The sequence below is a fragment of the Parasteatoda tepidariorum genome, chromosome 2 (assembly GCF_982258835.1).
Source record: "Parasteatoda tepidariorum strain Cologne lab strain chromosome 2, Ptep-v5.0, whole genome shotgun sequence".
Classification (NCBI taxonomy): domain Eukaryota; kingdom Metazoa; phylum Arthropoda; class Arachnida; order Araneae; family Theridiidae; genus Parasteatoda; species Parasteatoda tepidariorum.
The window spans coordinates 11,431,464-11,455,169 of record NC_141756.1 but is presented as its reverse complement, the minus strand read 5'-3'; the positions used below and the strand labels follow the sequence as shown (position 1 = coordinate 11,455,169).

The 23,706-nt window shown below is 28.1% G+C and overlaps 1 protein-coding gene across 1 annotated transcript in view; it reads right to left on the bottom strand.

Moving 5' to 3' along the window:
* Positions 1-1,455: 1,455 nt before the first annotated feature.
* LOC139425817 (epithelial sodium channel subunit gamma-2-like) overlaps positions 1,456-23,706 on the bottom strand; it is a 52,975-nt gene continuing 30,724 nt past the window's right edge. The window contains exons 4-12 of the mRNA XM_087156467.1: positions 22,147-22,289; positions 20,970-21,139; positions 19,928-20,026; positions 18,220-18,322; positions 16,520-16,607; positions 15,482-15,524; positions 2,358-2,383; positions 2,200-2,272; positions 1,456-1,608 (exon numbers count right to left, since the gene is read on the bottom strand). Of these exons, the coding sequence (XP_087012593.1) occupies positions 1,456-1,608; positions 2,200-2,272; positions 2,358-2,383; positions 15,482-15,524; positions 16,520-16,607; positions 18,220-18,322; positions 19,928-20,026; positions 20,970-21,139; positions 22,147-22,289 (898 nt within the window). The remainder of the gene's footprint in view (positions 1,609-2,199; positions 2,273-2,357; positions 2,384-15,481; positions 15,525-16,519; positions 16,608-18,219; positions 18,323-19,927; positions 20,027-20,969; positions 21,140-22,146; positions 22,290-23,706) is intronic.

Sequence of the window (23,706 nt, the reverse complement as noted above, 5' to 3'; positions counted from 1 at the left end):
TCACATGAAGTATAATTTTAAATAAAAAAAATTGGCAAGTTTTTGCTATTTATCTTTGTCTCATTTATAATACTGTTAAGTGCTCATCCATCTTCAGTTTATTTCATATAACTTTCTTGTAATTCTAATGATAATTCAATCACTTAGTAATGTGCTTATCAATCTACGTATCACGTGTTACATAATTGTATTCAGATTCAAAGGAATTAATATTAATTTTATAATACTGGTGCTGTAGAGCGTAATTTAATAGTAATAAATTTAATATTGGCACTTGATTTACACTCTATAACAAAAATCGACGCACCAAGAACGCACTAAGACGAGGCAAAATCGACGCTCGATCAGGCTGGAATGATGCCGACTGGGGACGTATAGTCTTTAGCGACGAATCCCGCTTCCAACTGTGTCCTGACGATCATCGACGACGTGTTTGGAGACGCACAGGGCCAAGGGGGGATCCTGCCTTCACTATTGCACGCCACACCGGCCCTCAACAAGGCATTATGATCTGGGGTGCCAGTTCCTTTGACAGGACAATTGTAAAATGTGCACGACTGTCAAAAATTGTTAATAACTAATATAATAGCATTTAAAATAAGGTATTTATTTTTTTTCCTAGTAGAGGACAATCTACTTTACTCGTCTGTCAATTAATACTAATAATATATTGGATTTTTTGTTAGTTAAATATATTTAAGTAAAAAATGTTGCAATTGACCCCACTCTCCCCTACTTGATAATTATATTCTTTTTAGGTGTTTGTCCCTGAAAAAAAATACGTTATCTGGATTTATTTATTAGTTAATTTAATTATAAGTGAGAAGAATCAATTATTAATAGTAACTATGTTATGTTATTGATGATTTAAATCTAGCTATATAAACTTAATGAAGTATTCTGATTCATCAATGGTATATAATTTTTTCCAGCACCAGATTGGTCAGTTTAGTCATTTCCTGAGCACACCCATATAAATTTTTTTAATAAGGACCAACTCTCCTCTGCTGCAGAATATCAACAATGCAATTACAATACTGCAAACTATTAACAATTACAATAACTTCGATTGAAAATGTTTGACACAAATTGTTGGACTGGACGGAGATTGAATTAGTGCCAAATGTCAAAATAATACATTTTATAAGACACAGGAGCTTTAATTTCAATTAATCTCAAACTTTATAAGACGCTCTCAAAATCCTACTTGAATAATCGAAGAAAATAAATACATAAAAATATTTAATATAGTTAAAATAAAACATTACAAAATGATCGAATTCATAACTCCCTTTATAGCCTTTCTTCAAAGATAGGCCGTTTAAATAATTAAGCCATTTTAAAACTTTGAGTAATTTTTTTCAAAGGCTATGTCTCGTAAAAAGTTATTTCTTTTAATAGACTGCTTGAAATAAAATGTAACAAATCTTTATTTTTACTATTGCAAACATAATTTCATGCACTTTCTTTTGTTGAATCTGTTTTGTTGCTCTTCAAGAACTTGATAACTATAATGAAAAAAGATTCCAGGATCTGAACGACTTGTACACAGGATATTCCTAGCCACATTCCAATAAATCCACCAACATAGCTAAATACTTCGATATTCTAAAAAAAAATGTACAAATAAATCAATAATTTAAATTTTTTTTATATTTAATATTATAAGATTAACTATAGGCAGCATTATGGTTTATAAAGCAAGATTTTATATTATAAATAATGAGATTAAACTATTGTTTTATTTGTATAAGAATATTATTATTATTGCTGTTGTATAAGAATTATTATTATATTATAAAAGAATTATTATTATATTGTATAAGAATTCATATTATATTGTATAAGAATATTTTTAAAATTATTATTATTGTGTAAGAAATAAAATTTTATAAATTTCTTCTTTTTTATTAGTATAACTTAAAGCATTTCAGTACTTATTTACTTGTTATTATTTATTAATTTAATCGGAACGTACTTAATAATTACACATTTATGTGGTTATATAAGTAAAACATATAAATTTTTTTTGCACTAATTGGTGAAGATATTTTCCCAAAGTAACGATATTTTCAAAGAAATGTAGTGTATAGCACATCACGATACTGTTTGGTACGAATGGAGTATTATAAATTTTTGTTTTGTAAGTTTGTAGCTCAATTATATTCTACAAATTTTTATTAATCTTTGAATACTTGCCTCATATTTCGGAGCGTATTTGTGATGCATTATGTTTTCATCGTAAACCTCTACGTCCACGGATATATAGTCTCTGGAAAGGAAAAAATATAATTATGTGATGCTGCCATTACACAATCTAGTTGATATTTTCTTTTACAAAATGTATTGATACTTACGTATTATTTAATAATACTGCAGATAGCTAAAAAACAATCGAATTTTGTTTTAGTGTTTTCACAGAAAACAGATCTCTGAAAAATTCTTTTAGAGCATTAATTTCGTAAAATAGTATTCTCATAATATAAAGTACATTACATTGAATAGTAATTTTTTTTGTATCATGTATACTAGAAAAGGGAAAGTTTTAAATTTAAAATGATCGTCAATTAAATAAACAAATTATTTAATCACAGAATTTGGAGGAAAGAGGTAAAAGTTTTTTTTCTTTTTCCTTCAATTATTTTTCCTTTTTTCTTTTCTTTTAACTTTTCTTTTGAAACGATAATGTTTGTGAGTAAACGCACAGTCCGCAAAAAAAAAAAACGAATCACCCTGAATAACTTTCGTTCTAATGATCGGATTTTCACGAACTAAGTGTCAATCTTAATGGTTCCTGGGGGTGACCTCAAATATGCTAATTAATTAGTGCTAACTATTAATTAAGTTACGAAATCAGACACAAAAACGTACTTTCTCTGAATAAACATGCATTTTTTTTTACATATTTGGATTTCTTATCTTCAAAATATAGGGGGTAGCCGCAATCTGGGAAATGTGGTCCCCATAGTTTGGTCAGGAGAGCTATTCAAAGTTTGTACCCCTTAATGTTAATTTCGCTTTTTGCGTTTTCAGTCATATTTTCAAAACTAATGAAGCAATTCAAAAAAAATTGCACCCACTCATAAAACTCATTTACCCAAAGATAATTTCATGCAAAAAATAATTTTTAATAATTATTTATTATTTTTTATTATTTAATTAAAGTGATGATGAAAAAATATTGAATTATAAGGTATGAATTTTTTTATACCATATTCATCTACGTATTTTTCAATTGAAAAATCTAAAGTTTCAACTGTTTTTATTTATTAGAAGCTGAGAAAAATTAAAATTAATTATTTTTAAAAAAATAATTTGGCGACAATAAAGAAATAACCAATTGGGGCGATTAATATTAAAATGTGATAAACTTGGGAGGAACTTGACTTCGCGCGCGTAGCGTAAAATTTCATTCATATTTTTTTCGCTAATAATCGTTTGCTAATCTTTTTATTTTTATTTCTTTCACACTATAAAATATGATGTTTCTTTTTTAGTCATTTAATAATTTATTTGCAATTTAGTAAAGAATTTTGAATAAAAAACACTTTATTCAACAAATGTCTAGTTTTAAAAAAGCGTGCTTCTGATAGAATACACCAGATTGTGCTTATTTAATGTGATTATTTTTTATTTTTTTTATTTTGTTTTTCAATAACTGATACAATTTCAATAATATACATACGTATGCATAGATCTGGAATAATATATTTATCAATTTCTTGAATATATATTTTATAAATATTAATAAAAATACGTAGTCAACATTTTTAAACATCTCTCACAACATCGCAAATTTCTCAACATCTTATAGGGTAAACAAAACAATGAAGGAACACTTAAGCTTAGCTTGCCTTTAAAAAAAATTCATAAAAATTTCAAAATTTGTAATTTTAGCTAAATGATGGTTTCGACATATTTGTTATTAAATGCAAATTATGTAAAAAAAAGTTAGATAACTTACATAATATTGTTTTAAGCTTTTGGTGGTTTAAATAATAAGTAGTAAGATGACCAAGTGAAGGAACAGTTCTTACCAGTGAATAAACACTAAATTTTCCAGAGAATGAACACTTAATTTTGATAATGTTTGATGCTCGTTAGGAATCCATAGGCCACGCAAATGTCTAAAAACAAGATTTTTCTTGGAATTACGACATATAACCATAGTTAATGTGGAAAATTTTACCTTTTTTTCAGTCATGGAATGGAAAGTAAAATATGTTTGAATACATAATTTTAAAAAAATGTTTTTATTTTTTTTCTCACAGTTTAATAGTCCGTTCTAAATTATGAATGTTTATCATTGTGTAATCTGATGATGTTTTTATTATTTTTATAATTCGATCATTTTTTTGTTTAATCTTTTCCTCATATTTTTTAAGCTTTTTTTTAAAATCTTTTAAGTATTTTTTTTCTCTTCGTCATGAGTAATTTATATCTCTTTCTTTTGATTTTCCAGTTCCATTTCCAGAATTCCTCACTGGATAATAAATGAGAAAAAGGAGTTTCGAAGTTTGAGTAAAACCCATCTCTCATTGACTTATATCTAGTAGTTACTTATGAAACCAATCGTTTTTGCAACTAACAATGCCTCAAGAGGACTTATCTCAAAATCGGTTTTCAAGATACTTTCATTATTAATGTTAGTTGTCTCAGCTTCAGAGCCAAAATTTGATTATACAATTGTTCTTTTTGAAATAAATTCTTCAATATTGAGAAAAGCGCAGGCTATTGGATATTTGGGAGATTAAACTTTTCTGTCAATGTTCCTTCAAAAATTTGCAACATAACTTGTGAGATTTCCTTCTCAAGCTTCTGAAAAAATAGCGCATCGTTATTCTCGAAGCATGTGTTTTGTTGATAAGTTGTCTTGCTCATTAACTCTTGGTGTCTGTTTTGCATGCATTTGTTACAGTCAACGTTTTCTACATCGAATGAAAAAATATCGCATTTCATAAAAGCATTTTAACTTCATCAGTTGATGCCTCAAATCTTATTTAAAAATGGATGTAAAATTTTCTAGACATATTGTTTTACAATTCTTTTGTTTTCAAGATCTAACGAGATTTCCAAGAATTACGTAGAAAACTAAACCAGAAAATTTGTTTTGAGGAACAAAACTTGCTCAGTTTCAAATTGATATGAGATTTATACCTATCCAGAAGAAGCAAAATTAGGAATTTGATTGCATTTTTAATTAGCCGTGGGTAGAAACATTTGCAATATATTTGTAAAATGTTGCTGCGATCATCGTTTCATTTCATGAATAGCTTTTTCCAATGAAATATGTAGCAGGGACTGATTCTGTAATATCTCTACGAATTCTTCTGTAAGGAAAATCTACCAATGGAGGTACTTTTTCTTTCCTAGGTACTTTAGAATATAAATCCTTATAATTTTTAAGGCCGCAGATTTTTCCCGTTTAAGGGCAGTATTCAACTCTTGTTTCACTCGCATTGTAAATGCAATCACTTTATAAAAGGATGCCAGGGCTACTTCCCTCCTAAATATTCTCTGAAGTTCTTAAAACCAGTATTTCGAATATTATTCTCTAAGGGAAGTTTTGCCTTTTGAAATTATCTTCGCATTGCACTGAGTTATCGGTGGATGTCACCTTAAAAAAACTTCACCCATTTTTCACCTAGATAATTGTCTTTAAATGGATTTTTCCTACCAGTTCCCGTTAGGACATTAAAGACGACAATAGGATAATAATTTAGCTAATTATTGGCAGAAAATCCCGCAAAGATTCCATTCAAGCTTTTATTATTATATTTAGTTGTTATATTTAGTTAATAAACATAAGGTATGATGTAATAACTAATCACTACATTTATAAAGATAAATAATAAATTAATTATTATTATAATTCTTTAAATAAATTTAGCAATTAAATTTGCATATTTAAATGAAATAGTTATAGGAACTATTCATACAACATTTAACTGAATTTTAGGAGTCCTCTATGTCGCTGAACTACTAATTATCCAAGTAAAATCATATTTCACACATACTATTCATTCACTGGGAAATCTATTCTCAGTGAAGGAACATACCTGTTCCTTCACTGGTTAGAAGTTGTTTTTTTTATTTTTAACAAAATTTTGATTTATAATATGACAAAAGGTACAAGAAAATTAAAATTTTTCTTTTATTTTCATTAACTTGAAAAAATCCCAGTAAAGGAACACTTGTTTATACATTGGTTTTTCATTGTTCTGTAATCCAGTTAATAAACACCCCCTAATCTCAGTACCTGCTTATGTTATGATGCTTAAAATAAATAAAACGTAACTTCAATGACCATATTTTGAATTCTTTTTTTCACAATGAAAAGAAAAAGCATTATTATATGCAATTAATTGTAGTTTAAACGGATAACAGCAAACACTGACCTTATAATTTTGTCAAAGGAACAAGGCGTTGAACAGATACTAACAAATTCAAAACTTTTTCCAGAGAAGACTCAAAGACCAGGTAACTAAATGCATTGTTAGATGACTTCCTATTGTTAGGTAGTAAGCTACTGTTACCAATCAATCTAAATTAAAACGTTTAAAATCTTATTTCTAAGAAATATCTATGAAATGCTCCTTCATTTGTTGGTTTACCCTATATCATTCTAATCATAAAAGAAATTTCCGGAAGTGTATCGCAGAACTATTTTACCAACTATTTAATAAAATTTTAAAATTTTAAAATTCTTATTCTTTTCCATTTTACGTTTATTATTTCTTCATTAATATACTAATAATTTTTTTAGAACTTTAATTTAGATTTTCTTTAATTTAGGTTTCCTTTTCAAATTATAGTCAAGTTTTTTTTAAAGAATTATTGTCTGCTAGCTAAGAATAAAACCTTGTTAAGAAATTAAAAACATTCAGCTGTTTAAAATTATTTAATGCAAAACAGCTGATTATTTACTTAGCATACTATTTTTTTGAAAAAAGAATATAAATTATTGATTGTCTTCTTTTTTTTGTTTCTTGTGACTTCAACTTAGATTATCTAAAATAGTGTCGATGTTTTATAAGTCACTACAAAGTGGATAAAGATACCGAACAAAAAAAGCTGTGGAATACGTAACCAATTTTTTTAGTGTCTTAAAATATCTCAGTATCTTAAATGTCGTCCTACTATCTTAGTTGTGAAATTAAATTTTTAATTATCTGACCACGTGTGATTCGCCAATTATTTCATTATATCTTTTACTCTTTATGATACCAAGTAGATTTTTTTTCTGATAATATACTAAACTATTTTGTTTAATTTTTTACTTTAGCATGATTTCCAAGATATTATTGTTGTATAATTTGTTATCAGGAAAATGCCTTATTTTGTTAATCAGGAAATACAAAAATTTAAATTTGTAATTATTCCGAAGCTGTGCACACAATACACAATTTCCGACCTTATTTTAATAAAAAAAAATTTTAAAAAAAAACGTGGCAAGTAGGCTAACATACTTTTTACAGAAACTGTGAAAACTAATTTTTCCTATATTTCGTCAAAAGAGGATAAGAATGATATTGCTCCAAGGGACCTACTCAATAATTTCGCTATTTCCAGAATGAAGTCAGTTTGATCGAAACATATTATTCCTTGAAAATTACACGAGGGAAAAATTAACTTTTATTATTTATCTAAGCTTATTCCATTTATTTAATGGTAGCGGTATTAAGGTTAAGGATATGCGTCGGAAGTTCCGTTTATTATTATACTATAAATGCATTAAATTATGTAGCCTGAATAATTTATTTTAAGTAAATTATTTAATAATTTTAAGCAAATAAGGGTGTAAAAATAAACTCGATCGAAATACTCCGAAAGTATACCCTGAAATATATGTAGAATAAACTTTGGAATCGATATATAAAAAATACCTTTTCAAACAACCTCGAGTAGGACGGAAACGCTAACTTGTCTAAAAAAGTTGTCCTTGTTACTATTTAATTTCGATTCCTGGTACTAGGGGACATTCCATTTTCGCATTCGACTATTGAAATTTCAATTGTAAACGGAATATTTTTATGACCTTAAACTAAAATGTTAAGGCTTGCAGCAAAAAAAAAATTTTTTTTTACTGCATTAGTTTTTTTACAAAGTAGTGAATTATTATTTTTTCAATCTAAGAACCTGTGCCTATAACATATGCAAAACTTATTTTAATATCGAGTGAAATAATTTAATATGTTGTGTAACTAAATGGATAATCCCAAGAAACTGAATCGAAAATATAAAAACTTCATTGATTTTAAAAAATAATAGATGATAATAAAAATAGACATGTTTTGAGCGTCCAATAATAAAAGTCACAAGTTATCCATGCCTGACAAGTCCTGAGAATGGGCGATTATATTTGAAAACTCGAAACATGTCGACTTTTACTTCCCTCTTCATATGTTTTGAAGCCAGTTGAGTTTTTATCGTCAATTATACTGTTTTACATTTGGGTCTTGTCTTGATCATTATTTTGATAAGGATTTTACACTAGTTAAAGTAAACATATGCATTTTAATATTTTATCAGGATTCATATGGTCTTTAAAAATGTAAGAACATCAATATTGTAAAAGTTATATTTAACTTAAAAATTAACATTTTGACACCAGATATTTTGAATTAATGAAATTAAATATTTTATCTCTTAAGTTTTTGTGCCCCCATTTCAGTATCTTAAGGATCTTACGAGCTCTGTTTAAAAAGAGATCATCAGATATATATAAGAAAGCAAAAATAACAATAGTAGCAGTATTTGGTGGTAAATGTAGCTTATCGTAATTGAAGAATATGCTGTGCGACATTTTATGGTGAATTTGCGAACGTATAAGTTTCAGAATGTATCGAAACATGAGGATGCTATTTGCTAATCATTTTTATCCAAAGGAAACGATGTAACCTAAATATCTAGTAGAATGAAGCGATTTTTTAAGCAATGAATCCTACAATTTGCAACATATTATTTCAATATCTTATTCTTAAACATAACATATTTTAATCCTTTTAAAATGCCACTAAACATTCAGCAATTCCTTGAGTTATAGAAAAAAGAAATATCGTAAATTATAGAAAGCCTTGTGAATGTGCATTAGAATTATTATACAATCTACATTTTATTTTTCAAGCACTTTTTTTTTCTTCAAATTTTCTTGCCTAGAAGACTCGATTAAAACTGTAAAAATGATTATCCCTAAAATTTTGTGTATATCTATAATAAGTTGTGCTCATTTTATTTTAGTATAAAATCCTCGAATAAATATAGTAAAAACAGTGTAATCTAAACAATATCAGATAAAAAGTTCATGTATTTAAATTCTAAAAACTATCATAAATAATTTATAAATTGATTCAAATTTACTTTTCAAAGGAGATTAAAATAATATTTTTTTTGCTTTTTGGACAGAAATCCCCTAAAAAAATTGTTTATGGCCTGAAAACTTCGAGATATTTTCTATTAACAATAAATTAAGCCCCTCCGAGCAATCACTGAACATTATTTCAATTTTTTTACTATCAGAGTTTGGTTGCGTAGCAACCTAGTAAAATTAAGCACTCCTCTTTTGAATTAGTCAATGGGTTATCTTAAAATATTATTTGCGCAGGCGACTTTTTTTGGCGGTTTTCTGGACTATCGCCAAATATATAAACATTTATTGCGGCCCAATTTACCACCCAATTTTTTTAAAATTTTGTCTACCCCCACTAATTCAGGGGTCTAGATTCCAAATATGTAAAAAAAATATATGTTTATTCAGAGAAAGTACGTTTTTGTGTCTGATTTCGTAACTTAATTAATAGTTAGCACTAATTAATTAGCATATTTGAGGTCACCCTCAGGAACCATTAAGATTGACACTTAGTTCGTGAAAATCGGATCATTAGAACGAAAGTTATTCAGGGTGATATCTTTTTTTTTTTGCGGACTGTACAGTCCGCAAAAAAAAAAAACGAATACTTTCTCTGGATAACTCTCTGGATTCAAAAACGTACTTTCTCTGAATAAACATATATTTTTTTTTACATATTTGGAATCTAGACACTTGAATTAGGGGGGTAGACAAAATTTTAAAACAATTGGGTCGTAAATTGGGTTGCAATAAAGGTTTATATATTTGGCGATAGTCCAGAAAACCGCCAAAAAAAGTCGTCTGCGCAAATAAATATTTTAAGATAACCCATTGACTGATTCAAAAGAGAAACGCTTAATTTTACTAGGTTGCTAGGCAACCAATTTCTGACTGTAAAAAAATTGAAATAATGTTTTGTGATTGCTCTGAGAGGTTTAATTAATAGTTAATAGAAAACATCTTGAAGTTTCTAGGCAATAGACAATTTTTAAGTTTATTTATGTCCAAAAAGCAAAAAAAAAAAAAAAAAAAAAAAAAAAAAAAGAAAAGAAAAAAAATTATTTTAATCTCCTTTGAAAAGAAAATTTGAATCGATTTATAAGTTTTCAGAATTTAAATACATGAACTTTTTATCTGATATTATTTAGATTATGCTATTTTTGCTATGTTTATTCGAGGATTTCATACTAAAATCAAATTAACGTAACTTATAATAGCTATATACAAAATTTTAGGGATAGAGATTTTTACAGCTTTAATCGAGTCTTCTAGACACGAAAGTTTGAAGGAAAAAAAAATGCTTGAAAAATAAAATATAGATTGTATAGTAATTCTAATGCACATTCACAAGGTTTTCTATAATTTACGATATTTCTTTTTTCTATAACTCAAGGAATTGCTGAATGTTTAGTGACATTTTAAAAACATTGAAATATGTTATGTTTAAGAATAAGATATTGAAATAATAAATTGCATATTGTATGATTCATTGTTTAAAAAATTGCTTCATTTTGCTAGATATTTACGTTACATGGTTTTCTTTGGATAAAGATGATTAGCAAATAGCATCCACATGTTTCGATACATTCTGAAACTTACGTTCGCAAATTCACCATAAAATGTCGCACAGCATATTCTTCAATTACGATAAGCTACATTTACCACCAAATACTGCTATGATTATTTTTGTTTTCTTATATATATATATATATATATATATATATATATATATATATATATATATATATATATATATATATATATATCTGATATGATACTCTCTTTTTAAACAGAGCTCTTAAGGCCCTTAAGATACTGAAATGGGGGCACAAAAACTTAAAAGATTTTTTTTTCCTAATGCCCGCCTGTGTTAACAGCCGTCAATTCAGGCATCTACATGGCGACAGATATCTGTGTGGCCTAAGGATTCCTAACGAGCATCAATCATTCTCAAAATTAAGTGTTCATTCACTGGAAAATTTAGTGTTTATTCAATTTAAGAACTGTTCCTTCACTTGGTTATCTTACTACTTATTATTTAAACCACCAAAAGCTTAAAACAATATTATGTAAGTTATCTAAATTTTTTTTACATAATTTGCATTTAATAACAAATATGTCGACATGCATTTAATAACAAATACGTCATTTAGCTAAAATTACAAATTTTGAAATTTATATGATTTTTTTTTAAAGACAAGCTAAGCTTAAGTATTTCTTCACTGGTTAGTTTACCCTATAAGATTTTGAGAAATTTGCGATGTTGTGAGAGATGCTTAAAAATGTTGACTACGTATTTTTATTAATATTCATAAAATATATATTCAAGAAATTGATGAATATTTTATTCCAAATTTATTCATTCGTATGTATATTATTGAAACTTTATCAGTTATTGAGAAAAAAAAACTAAAAAATAAAAAATAATCACATTAAAGAAGCACAATCTGTTGTATAATCATATTCTATCAGAAGCATGCTTTTATAAAACTCCACATTCTCTGAATAAAATGTATTTTATTCAAATTTCTTTACTAAATTGCAAATAGAATTTTAGACGACTAAAAAAGAAACATCGTATTTTATAGCTTAAAAAAATAAAAATGAAAAGATAAGCAAACGATTATTAGCGAAAAAAATATGAATGAAATTTTATGCTAAGCGCGCGAAGTCAAGTTCCTCGCAAGTTTATCACATTTTAATATTAATCGCCCCAATTGGTTATTTCTTTATTGTCGCCAAATTATTTTTTTAAAAATAATTAATTTTAATTTTTCTCAGCTTCTAATAAATAAAAACAGTTGAAACTTTAGATTTTTCAATTGAAAAATACGTAGATGAATATGGTATAAAAAAATTTATACCTTATAATTCAATATTTTTTCATCCTCACTTTAATTAAATAATAAAAAATAATAAATAATTATTAAAAATTATTTTTTGCATGAAATTATCTTTGGGTAAATGAGTTTTATGACTGGGTGAAATTTTCTTCGAATTGCTTTATTAGCTTTTAAAATATGACTAAAAACGTAAAAAGTGAAATTAACATTAAGGGGTACGAACTTTGGATCGCTCTCCTGACCAAACTATGGGGACCATATTTCCCAGATTGCGGCTACCCCCTATATTTTGAAGGTTAAGAATCCAAATATGTAAGAAAAAATATATGTTTATTCAGAGAAAGTACGTTTTTTTGTCTGATTTCGTAACTTAATTAATAGTTAGCACTAATTAATTAGCATATTTGAGGTCACCCCCAGGAACCATTAAGATTAACACTTAGTTCGTGAAAATCCGATCATTAGAACGAAAGTTATTCAGGGTGATATCTTTTTTTTTTGCGGACTGTACATCAAAAACTGTGTTAAAAAAGCTATTTTTTCCTAACTTTTAAACACAAAAATTAAACTTTCCATGAAAAACTTAAAAATGTATAAAAAAAATAGTTGAAAAATATCAGAGTGGACTTATTTTTTAGCCTCCTAGATATGGACAAAGATATTAAATAAACTCTTTAAGTATCCACTTTATTAGTCAAACGTTTCCTTAAATTTATTTTTACTTGATCAATCAGAATCGATATTGTTTTAAAAAATCTCCTGTTTCCATCTATATGAAAAAATAAGGATAACACTTAAAAACTTAAAATTTCGAAGGAATGTGAAAAAAAAGGTACAGTGATTGAAATGGAGAAAAAAATCAGATTCTATTTGTTCGAGAATTTTTACGTAATAAAGTCTTTTTTTCATAATCGTCATTGAACAGCCGACCCAATTTTGAGTTTTAAGAACCAATTTTGATATTTTTAAGTCAATACTGTGGTCAGTGTGATCCGGGTGTGGAATTCTTTTCAACCAGCTATGGTGGCGATTCACCTGAAGACAGGTGCACAAACCCCTGAGCCATCACAGCTCTAACTGTTACGCTTGACGTAATACCGTAAGAGCTACTCTGTGAATCACGGGAACGCAACTACTGAGTAGAAATTAGACGTACTGAAAAGGCCAGTTTCGCTTCTGAACGTAACTTTAGAGTTGAAATTAGAGGTGCTGAAAAAAAAGAGCAGTTTCGCTTTTGAACGTAACTACAGAGTTGAAATTAGACCTACTGAAAAGGCCAGTTTCGCTTCTGAACGTAACTTTAGAGTTGAAATTAGAGGTGCTGAAAAAAAAGAGCAGTTTCGCTTTTGAACGTAACTACAGAGTTGAAATTAGACCTACTGAAAAGGCCAGTTTCGCTTATGAACGTAACTTTAGAGTTGAAATTAGAGGTGCTGAAAAAAAAGAGCAGTTTCGCTTTTGAACGTAACTACAGAGTTGAAATTAGACCTACTGAAAAGGCCAGTTTCGCTTATGAACGTAACTTTAGAGTTGAAATTAGAGGTGCTGAAAAAAAAGAGCAGTTTCGCTTTTGAACGTAACTACAGAGTTGCAGTTTGACGTGTAGAATAAGTGTTTTCATTTGTGAACTTATTTTGTAATTCAAATCACGAACTTTAGTTCGATATTCAAATTGTTAGGGATTATCGTAAATTTAAATGCCTTTTGTTGTGATTTTTTTAGCTTCTTAGCTTTAAATATTGACTATTTTTCTATTATAGAAGAAACATTTATTTTTTCTCATACAATGATCTTTACTTCTTTATTTTATAAGCTCGCACCGAGTAGATATCAATCAAAAGCAGCAAAATAAGGAGAGACATTAAATATTGCCATATTTAAAACTTATTGCATTGAATTTTATGTTTATTATTATATTTTTTACATAATTTTATTTTATCTAATGTTTTTTATTATATTTAATTTAATATTAATGCTATTTTAAAAAAATAATACAAACTTATTATATTTGAATTGTTATAAGTCTTTTTAATGATATAATTGTTTCTCCTTTATTTCTTTTTATTGAGTCATACAGTTTGTATTCCTTAAGGTTATTTTTTGCTAGTACAGATGAATGTTTATAAAATCTAGGTAATCTTCTGTTTTGTCACTATCAGCATTTTAACAAAATTGTCTCATAGAAAGCTACAATAACGGTGTATTTTTAAAAAATATGTTCCATGTCTTTGTGGAGAATATTGACGTTAAGAAAAAAAATAACGATGAATGAGAAGAAATTACGGGAGATAGTGAGTGGAGCGAGCAGGAGATGTTTCTTCGAATTAATTAAGTAAGGAAGGATCCTAATAAAAACATATGAAATTAAACGGCTATACTAAAAAGCGGGTATTAGAACTTATTTTTTTCTCTTTGAGGAATAATTTTATAGAATTAAAAAAAAGAAAACCTTCTTTTTAAAAAATAATTTAAAATAATTTTATTATTCTAAAAGTCTTATAGATTTCATTTACTGAACCTAATTGATCTTTGAATACTGCGATTAAAAGAGGATGCTTGAGGGTAATTAATTTTTTTATACAGAGGAAAACAGATTTATGACTTTTAGAAATAATGTTAGAAAGTTGAACAAGTGGTAGCTACAAAACAAGTTTATTTCTATTTCAGATGGATTTTACTTTATTTTTGTCAAAGAAACTGCCCCAGTTTTCATAACATAGAAATAATTCTATCCTTCTTATAGAACATTCGATTATGTTAGTCAGAAGTGAATAACTCAATTAATTTCAATATTCAATTCGCGGCTAGGAGAGCCTGCTTGGTAGGGTACTAGGCCCATGTCCAAGAGTTCTCGGGATCGATCCCACTCCGGACGAAGACTCCCCGTGTAGTAAATGGGAACTTATGCACGTTAAATTTGTCGAGTCGCAAAGTCCTCCATGATCCTATAACAAATCTATACCTTTGGGGGTACTGATCCAGGAGTTTCCTTGTCTTCTGGAGTGATTCAAAATTACAAGGCTACGGAGTTGAACATTAGTAGTCGTAAACTCAAAGATTGGGTCGGCTGTTCAACGACGGTTATAATACAAAACAAAATATTCACTAAAGATTTCACCATATAGCAATTTGGTTTGTTAGTCAGAAATAAATAACACAAATCACTCCATTATTTAAGTCCTAACTAGATCATGATTTTACTTTAATCTAAATCTTTAAGCTAGTCGGAAGTGATAAATTCAATTAAATTCAATTTATAATTCATAACTCTATAGGGATATTTTCTTACTCTTAAGGGCCTTTCCTTTATGGTTGTTAGAAAAGATGTCTTACTGGAAAGAAGAAAAAAACATTAAACTTTCAAACACAAAAGACAATATAAATAATTTTGAAATCAATCAGTCTCAGGTTAAAAATTTTATTACATGTAGATCAAAATAATTAGAGAGATCCAGAACACTTTTTTTTTAAAGAAAAATGCATATTTATAGAAGGCTTAAATAATGTTTAATTTTTTCACACTGATTTATCATACAAAATGTACACGAAAAATGCTCACGATATAATTTTTATCCATAGGTTTTGAATTTTCACTTTTGAAGAAAACTAGAAACAAAAGGAAATGATTTTTTTTTTTAAATAACGGCAGGCGCTGAACTTTCGTTTTTCTCCTTAGATGCCGGAAGTGTTGCTCATTTATTGATATCCGGTGGGCACCTGTGAACCAAAGTCATGGAGGCGAGCAACTATATCCACGCGACACTGCCACGATTACCCATTCTTGGGATAGGACATTCACACAACTCACAGATAAACATCCATGCCCCGATCACGATTCGAACCCGTAGCCATTGACTTCGGAGTCAGGCACGCTTAACCGTTCGGTCACTTGGCCGGCTGGAAAAAATATTACTGCTATGTGTAGAAATAATTAAAAAAAATAATAAGTGTTTATAGTGGTGATACTTTTTATTAAATTCTTAGTAATGGCAATGTAATTTTCTTAGTTTAATTTTTCTATTGGGAAGCTATCCGATATATTTTTTATTTCCCATGCCCTCCCGATTGACATTCGTCATTCAGGTATCAGGAAGGTAGATTTGTCGGCCACTCTTTTAGGAGACCCCTATTAGGTGGGCCAACGTTGCTCTTACATTAAGAACAGTACAGATAATACAAACTTGCCTTGTCCGGGATTCGAACAGAGGACATTTCTTAGGTTAGGTCAGCTCCCTGACAATTACACAGTCCGGTCGGCAGCAATATAAATAACTAGAACTTTCATCACTTTTTAATGATAATCATGTGAAATAATGTTACTACTTACAAACATTCTTCTTTGCATTCTTCTTCACATAATTCAGGCTTCCGCTTATTACATTCGTCAGTCAAATAGTCCTTTTTTATTCTAATTTCTAGTAGAATGAAAGATAATTTCTAATGCTCTTTACATCTCATCAAAATGATACTTCCAAAAATATATATGCACTTATATTACAAATTATACATGACGTTATGTTACAATATTATAAATATAATATATATATATATATATATATATAAACATAATGGCTTAACACAGTTTTCCATTGTTGTCGATGCATTTTTATTGGTCGGAAAATCCCGTGGTAGGATCCAGTTTGAACTTATTCATTTCCATATTGTTTTGGTTGGATCTGCATAAAATTAATGAAAGTTTTTAAGATATTATTTTTCTATAAATATTTTTTACCCCCAATTTAAAGGTGTTTTCCTGTATTGCTATGATTACGCTTTTTGATTGAAGAGTTCAAAACTAAGAGAATTGATGTTTTCTTTCATATTGTTCTAACGTAATTCTGCGCTACATTTTAAGATAAAGAAGTCATTTAAAAAGGTGTCTAATCTTATTAACCGTCTTACAATTATCATTTTTTGTGCAAATAATAACACTATATTGTTATAAGTTACAGTTATAAGATTCGCTAAATGATTTAGAATTTAACGATCAGCTTCATGCACAATATGATTCAAGCAAAATTAATTTTTAATATATCCCCCCATTCCCTAAGCAAAAATAATAAATTACAGTTGTGATTTCACTAAATTCGTCAGAAGAATGTAATGTTATAAGAATATAAATGTTATTTTAAAAAATAATTGCTTAGAATTTATTTTTCACCTATAAATCTAAATATTTATAATGCGATTTGATAATAATATTTCAACGTGAGAAGTGGACGCACAAGCGTAGGTAAACAGAATTCTTTTTAAGTGAATAATTTCAACTTTTATGGAAAAGTTGTTTTCTGCCGAGAAACAACAATTATTGTAGGTTACAGAACAGGATGTTTCAGGTTATAGAACAGGATGTTTCAGGTTACAGATAAGGATGTTTCAGGTTATAGAACAGGATGTTTCAGGTTATAGAACAGGATGCTTCAGGTTATGGAACAGGATGCTTCAGGTTATAGAACAGGATGCTTCAGGTTATAGAACAGGATGTTTCAGGTTACAGAACAGGATGTTTCAGGTTATAGAACAGGATGTTTCAGGTAATAGAACAGGATGTTTTTTGTCTATCACTGGTAAGATTCTTCTCTGCTGGACGTATCAAGACTCCCAACTAATGCTAACTGCATATGCTCCATAGCATGGCAAGGTTTTCCCACCAAAATTAAACTTATGAATTGTTTAAAAGTAAAGTCTGTAAGCATTTGTGATTTCAGGATAAGTGTAAATTTTTGTACCTACTTTTTTCCCCATTTCTACAGTAAATCTGTAGAAAAAGTTCAGAACCGTTTGTAAAAATTTTACGCGAAATGTAAGGTTAAAATGTAGATAAGAAAACATCCAGACATTTTTCAAACTTTATTTTCTTTTGTTTTTTTTCTTACTTTATTTTTTTTTTAAATTTCTCCCATTTTGTTTTTTTTTTAAATTTTCTTCCGAAATTTCTCCATGCGAATTTTTTTTCAATAAAATTTTTTATTCATCCACCTGAATTAAATTGAATTTTAAATCATCAAATACTTAAGATTCTCTCACCTTCGGAGCTGCATATTTTTTCTTGAGAAGGATATTCAAAATCTATACGGGAACAATTATAACACTCCGCGAAGTAATCCACGTGACATTTTTGGCGGCACATCTGAAAAAAGAAATATTGATTTAAAATATTTTTTTCCACGTAATAAAGGAAACTGGGAATACGTAATACTTAAAAATAAATGCGTGAAAAGAACTATACCTTATGCTGTTCTTATCTTTTTCTATTTTGTAGAATGTATTACACTAAATATTAATCAAATCTGTGGCTAGTTAAACCACTTGGCAACAAACTAATGAAAGAAAAATATTCAAATTTTTATTTTTAAATTCTAAATTTTAAAAGAATGTTTCAACTAGGACAATGTGCCAAGTATGGGATAGGGGTAAGTTGGTTTTACCCTTTGTGTAAGTTAGCATAGCGCGATGATTTAAGAAAACCAGTAAGACATACAGGTCGTAAATCCTAAACATACATGTCTTAATTCAATTCCAATGGAAAATATAAATAATATTTTTGGTTTACTGTCACAAACGGCTCCTCTTTTAACGACATAAATGTATAATTATACGTCATAAATTCTAAACATGCATGTCATTAATTCATAGATTTAAATGGAAAACATAAATAATATTTTTGGTTTACTTCATAAATGACTCCTGGCTTGAAGTGTACTAATGAACTTACTTTACGGTATGCAAATTTTCGACAGTTTTTCTGCATAAACTAATGAGATCCTATTTTCCATATTACTATAACTTATTTAGAGGAACAAGAAACCAAACCCGCTAAAAAGAAATACATGCTTATTTAAAGAAAGTAAGTTTTTTATATCTGATTTTAATAACTTTAAAATACTTTTGGACTTATTGATTAGCATATTTAAGTTCAGATTTTAAACTATTAAGATTGATGAGAAACTCCTACCAGTTGATCAAAAGTTATTCAGAGTATTCACTTTTTCATTCTGATGATTGCACATTTTAAATTAAAGATGTAAACGCATTTATACTATAAAAATATGTATAAAATCTTACGATTTTATACATATTTTTACGATGGTATCTTATAAATTATTGAATATCTATTATGCTTTGTAATTTAAGGTTTTATAGGTCCCTCAGCGCTTAATTAACTCTAATTGACTTTAAATTTATCAACTTCTCCTCAATTGTGCTGCGATTTGTTGGAAAATTTTGCACCTAAAGCTATGAAAATTATAAGAGAAATCATAACCTCTTGAAAAATATATCTATTATGAGAATAGGTGAGCTTTAGTCCACTTTTTACGATTTACTTTATTTTACTTTACTTACTCAATTTTATTAAATACTAATATTTTTCTCTGAATTTGCCACTGAGCAACAAGTAAAAGTCAACGTATCATCTAATGAACTGTTCAGAAAGATTTTATATTAAATTAAGTATCATGCGTCATACTTGAATACCTCTTATCTCGATAAAAATTAAATTAAATTGAATTCTAGTGCTAATTTTATAATTTTGTCTCTTATCCATTTAAATGAGTTGTTTTATTCAGTCTATAAGTAATAATTTGTACCTTATAATTTTTATTTTCATAAGACAAGAAAAACCTAAGTAATTTCATTACAATTGCTTGAATAGGTGTTCTAGTAGTCTAAACAAAATCATGTAGTAACATACAAAGTTCACTTGACACTGTGTTACTGTTTTAGATATATTTACCTGCTTTGATCGAACACCTGTAAAGCGATTTTCGAGCCATTGTTCTTCATAATCGGTACAGTCTGTGTCATACGGATAACTCAGTTTTTTGTCTTCTCTCTGATGAGTTAAAAAATAACAATACATGAATTCGTTGTAAAAATAGTAGTGGAGTTTTTATTTTTAAGTTTTTAGAACTTAAAAAGATTCCATAATACTTTGATTTCAGGAAATAACAAATTTTTTGTAGATAAAATTACTACATTTACTTTATAGGAAGTGTATTCTTTTTCAATACATATCGTATTTTTGATATCAGAGATAACCAATCATTAGAAAAATAATTTAAAGAGAAGTGAAAAGGATCGAAAAGTATGCTTTACTGCATTTTCTGTTTCAGGAACCAAAAAATTCTCAAGCAAATTTAATCAAATTTAAATAACAGATGGCGCTATACATTGATAAAAATTAAGCATTTTGTTATCCACAGAAAAAAAAAGACGCACCATTAGCAACAGCAATGGTGGTTCAATTAACTGTGGAGTTATTTAGTTTTAACTGGCCTGACATGAAATAGATTGGCCCAAATGTCTTAATACTTTAAAATTCCAGGTATAATTACAGTAAAAAGTACTGGCACTCTGAGTGCAGCATCCATAAAATCCCGTTTTACCATAAAATTTTATGTTGTAATACTTACAGTATTTACTTTATTACATTAATTTTCCTATAAATAAAATTGAAAAATTACCGTATATTAAATTTTTTGTCGTGTAAAATTTATGGTAAAGATGAATTAAATGGTAAAAAGTACTAACACTCGGTTTGCCAGGCATTATTTACCATGATTTGATCTGGAATTTTTTGCAGTGAAAAGCTTGGCTTTTAATTAAAGATTTTCTAGCGAATTATTGAAACAATTAGTTTAAAGGAATAAAGCTGGAAAGTGGCTAAAGTAACCCCACCTAACAGCTACTTGAACACAATAATATTTTTTTTATATTTCTATAATAAAAAAAAAATTATATTAATAAAAAAAATATCTCGGACTTATGGTACTTACTATAAAAACATCAATAATGTAGTGCTTTCCTGGACTTAAAAAGTATCCTCTTTCAAAGGGATTCACTGCATCATATGGAGAATGAACAGCGAAAAATATTCCAGGAGGAACATCGAGTTCAAACACATCGTTCATTTGAGGATCAAAAATATATTTGTCAACTATCCCGCCTAAAACGCAAAAAGATATAACTAATCATCAAATGTATTTTATACCAAGCATTAGAGAAAGTAATGTGATAAAATTCGAATCATCGAATAGATCTAGATGGGATAAAAGGACTGAGATATCCTGGGCGGCTGAGAGCCGGCTGTAGTGCCTAAAATTAAGAATACGTTTAAATTAGTGCTGTTTCTGTGTAACTGGTTTGTCTAAAATAAAGAATACTTATCTGTCTTCCATATATCTTTGAAGACATGCACAATAAATTCATTAATACACTGTTTAAATGTCTCGGTAAAAATGGTAAAATAATTATTTATTTAGTTGTGATTTACCATATTCAACCAATACAGACAAATAACCATAAAATTTATGATAATCAAACTATTAAGTGTAAGAAAATGCGTTTATCAATTGTTTTTGCCTAATACGGTTTAACAATCAGAATTCTACCCACGACAGCTAAGCCTATCTTATGAAGCCATTTTGTTCCATGCAACTGTGTTACACACTGTAGCTGAGTAGGTTAATAGGTCAATCTCCAGATTGGCTGAACATGGGTTTGAATCTCACTGTTAATAACACAATATTTCTACCATTCCTTCACTCCCTGCCTTCAAGATCACCAATGTGATCTTGGACTATAAGAATGCGAAAATATCATTCAAGCATAAGTGGCATTTTTGTTACTTTGGTTTTTTAACCGTACCAGATGTAAATGGTTTCGAAACCGTAAAAGTATAGAAATGTTCCAAAGCATAATTTTCATAGTGTATAGAACGGCAAATTGCTTTCGATAATTTTACTGTAATTTCAGAATAAAAGTTCTAACTGATTACTTAGTTACTGCTCCTGTAATAAAACTCAGTAATTGTTGTTGAATTGAGTTAAATGACAGTATGTCTTATACCAAAAATTATTAAATAATTTTAGATGATATTTTTTCATGAGCATTAAATAACAGAATTGTTATCTTTGAGAGGAAAAAAAATTATACACAAGTTTGTTCACTTACTTGGATCGTCGCTTTTCTCTTTACATACCATAATTGGTGTTAAATCGCTTTCAACTCGAGAGTTAATTGCAAAACAATATGAATGATGAAAATCATTATGCTTAAATCTTTGTCTTGGTACAGTAAGTATTGATTCATAACTTCTACAAAATACAAAACAAATGAGAAAAAAGCATAAAAAATATTTTTACAGTATCAGTCATCTCAAAAATCTTATATTTCTTAATTAGAAAGCTAAGTTTATAAAGGGTTAAAAGTAGCATTTTTAAAAACACTGATATATATCAGGGATGTTCTTATTCTCGCCTTAAATAACTGTTGCATAACATTATTCATTTAATAACATTATTCATTTATTTCGCTTCGTGTTTTTTTCCCCGAAAATCTCAGTCGATAAAAGATTTAAGTATTTTTGGAGTGAAATTATGATTGAAGTGCACCAATCGTTAAAAAATAAAAGAACAACTCTCGCTTGGTTTGGAACACCTAAACATGGATAGCTCGAATTATTGTTAGAAATCTAAGATAAAATTACAATTACTTTTTCTTTTAAAGAAAAAAAAATCACTAGTTAAAATTTCTTTTTCTTCGGACTAATATTTTTATCTTAAAAATAATTAGGGGTCTAACATCAATATTTAAAATGTGTACGAACATTTAAAAAATCTGACATAAAATCCGAACTATCACTCTTAAATCTTACATATTTATCAAAACTAAGGACAATTTCCTTTCATAAAAGTCGGCATGGTTTAGAGGAATGATCTTTACGTACGATTACCGGATAAAAACTACTTCTGATTTGTTTTCTACACTTCTACCTATTAAAGGATCACGATGCTAAGGATAATAATACACTTATAGGAACAAAAATTTCAATGCTATCAGGAAAATTATAAAAGATTTTTAAGCTTATCAGGATTTGTACACAATTACTGGTTAGTTTAACATAAAACTTTTTTCTCGGCAGAGTTTTTTTCTGATTTTTATTACAAGAAATCTTTTGTTCTCTAGGTGGAAGGCCAAGCTGTATATCCTCTGTGTGGATTAGATTTTGAAACAATATTTTTTTGTTTTGTTACAGCAAATTTTCCTTCGATTTAAAATTTTTCCTTTGACTTATTATTGGCAAAATTATTATTTTTTTATTATTTGACTATTTTAATTTTTTAAAAAGGAATTAGTTTTAAAGATTTTAAAAGTTAATTTAAATCATTACGATTTTACGTTAGAATACATTTTAAATGGGTTTAACTTAGTAAAGAACAGCGATATCATGGTTTGCAAAACAAGTAATATAAAATTACGTAGAAATCTTCCGAGCCTCAGCGAATAAGCGGAAGAGCCCATAAGTATTGGAACTTTTTTTGAAATAATTAGTTTCTTTAAGAAAACTCACGGTTTTGAATATTTAAATCACAGTTATTTTAGGATAAATGCAGATAACAATTAGATTATTATAATTATCTATAATTATAATTATCTATAATTATAATTATCTTTAATTATAATTATCTATAATTATAATCATCTGTAACTGGTAATAATATAATTTTCTAG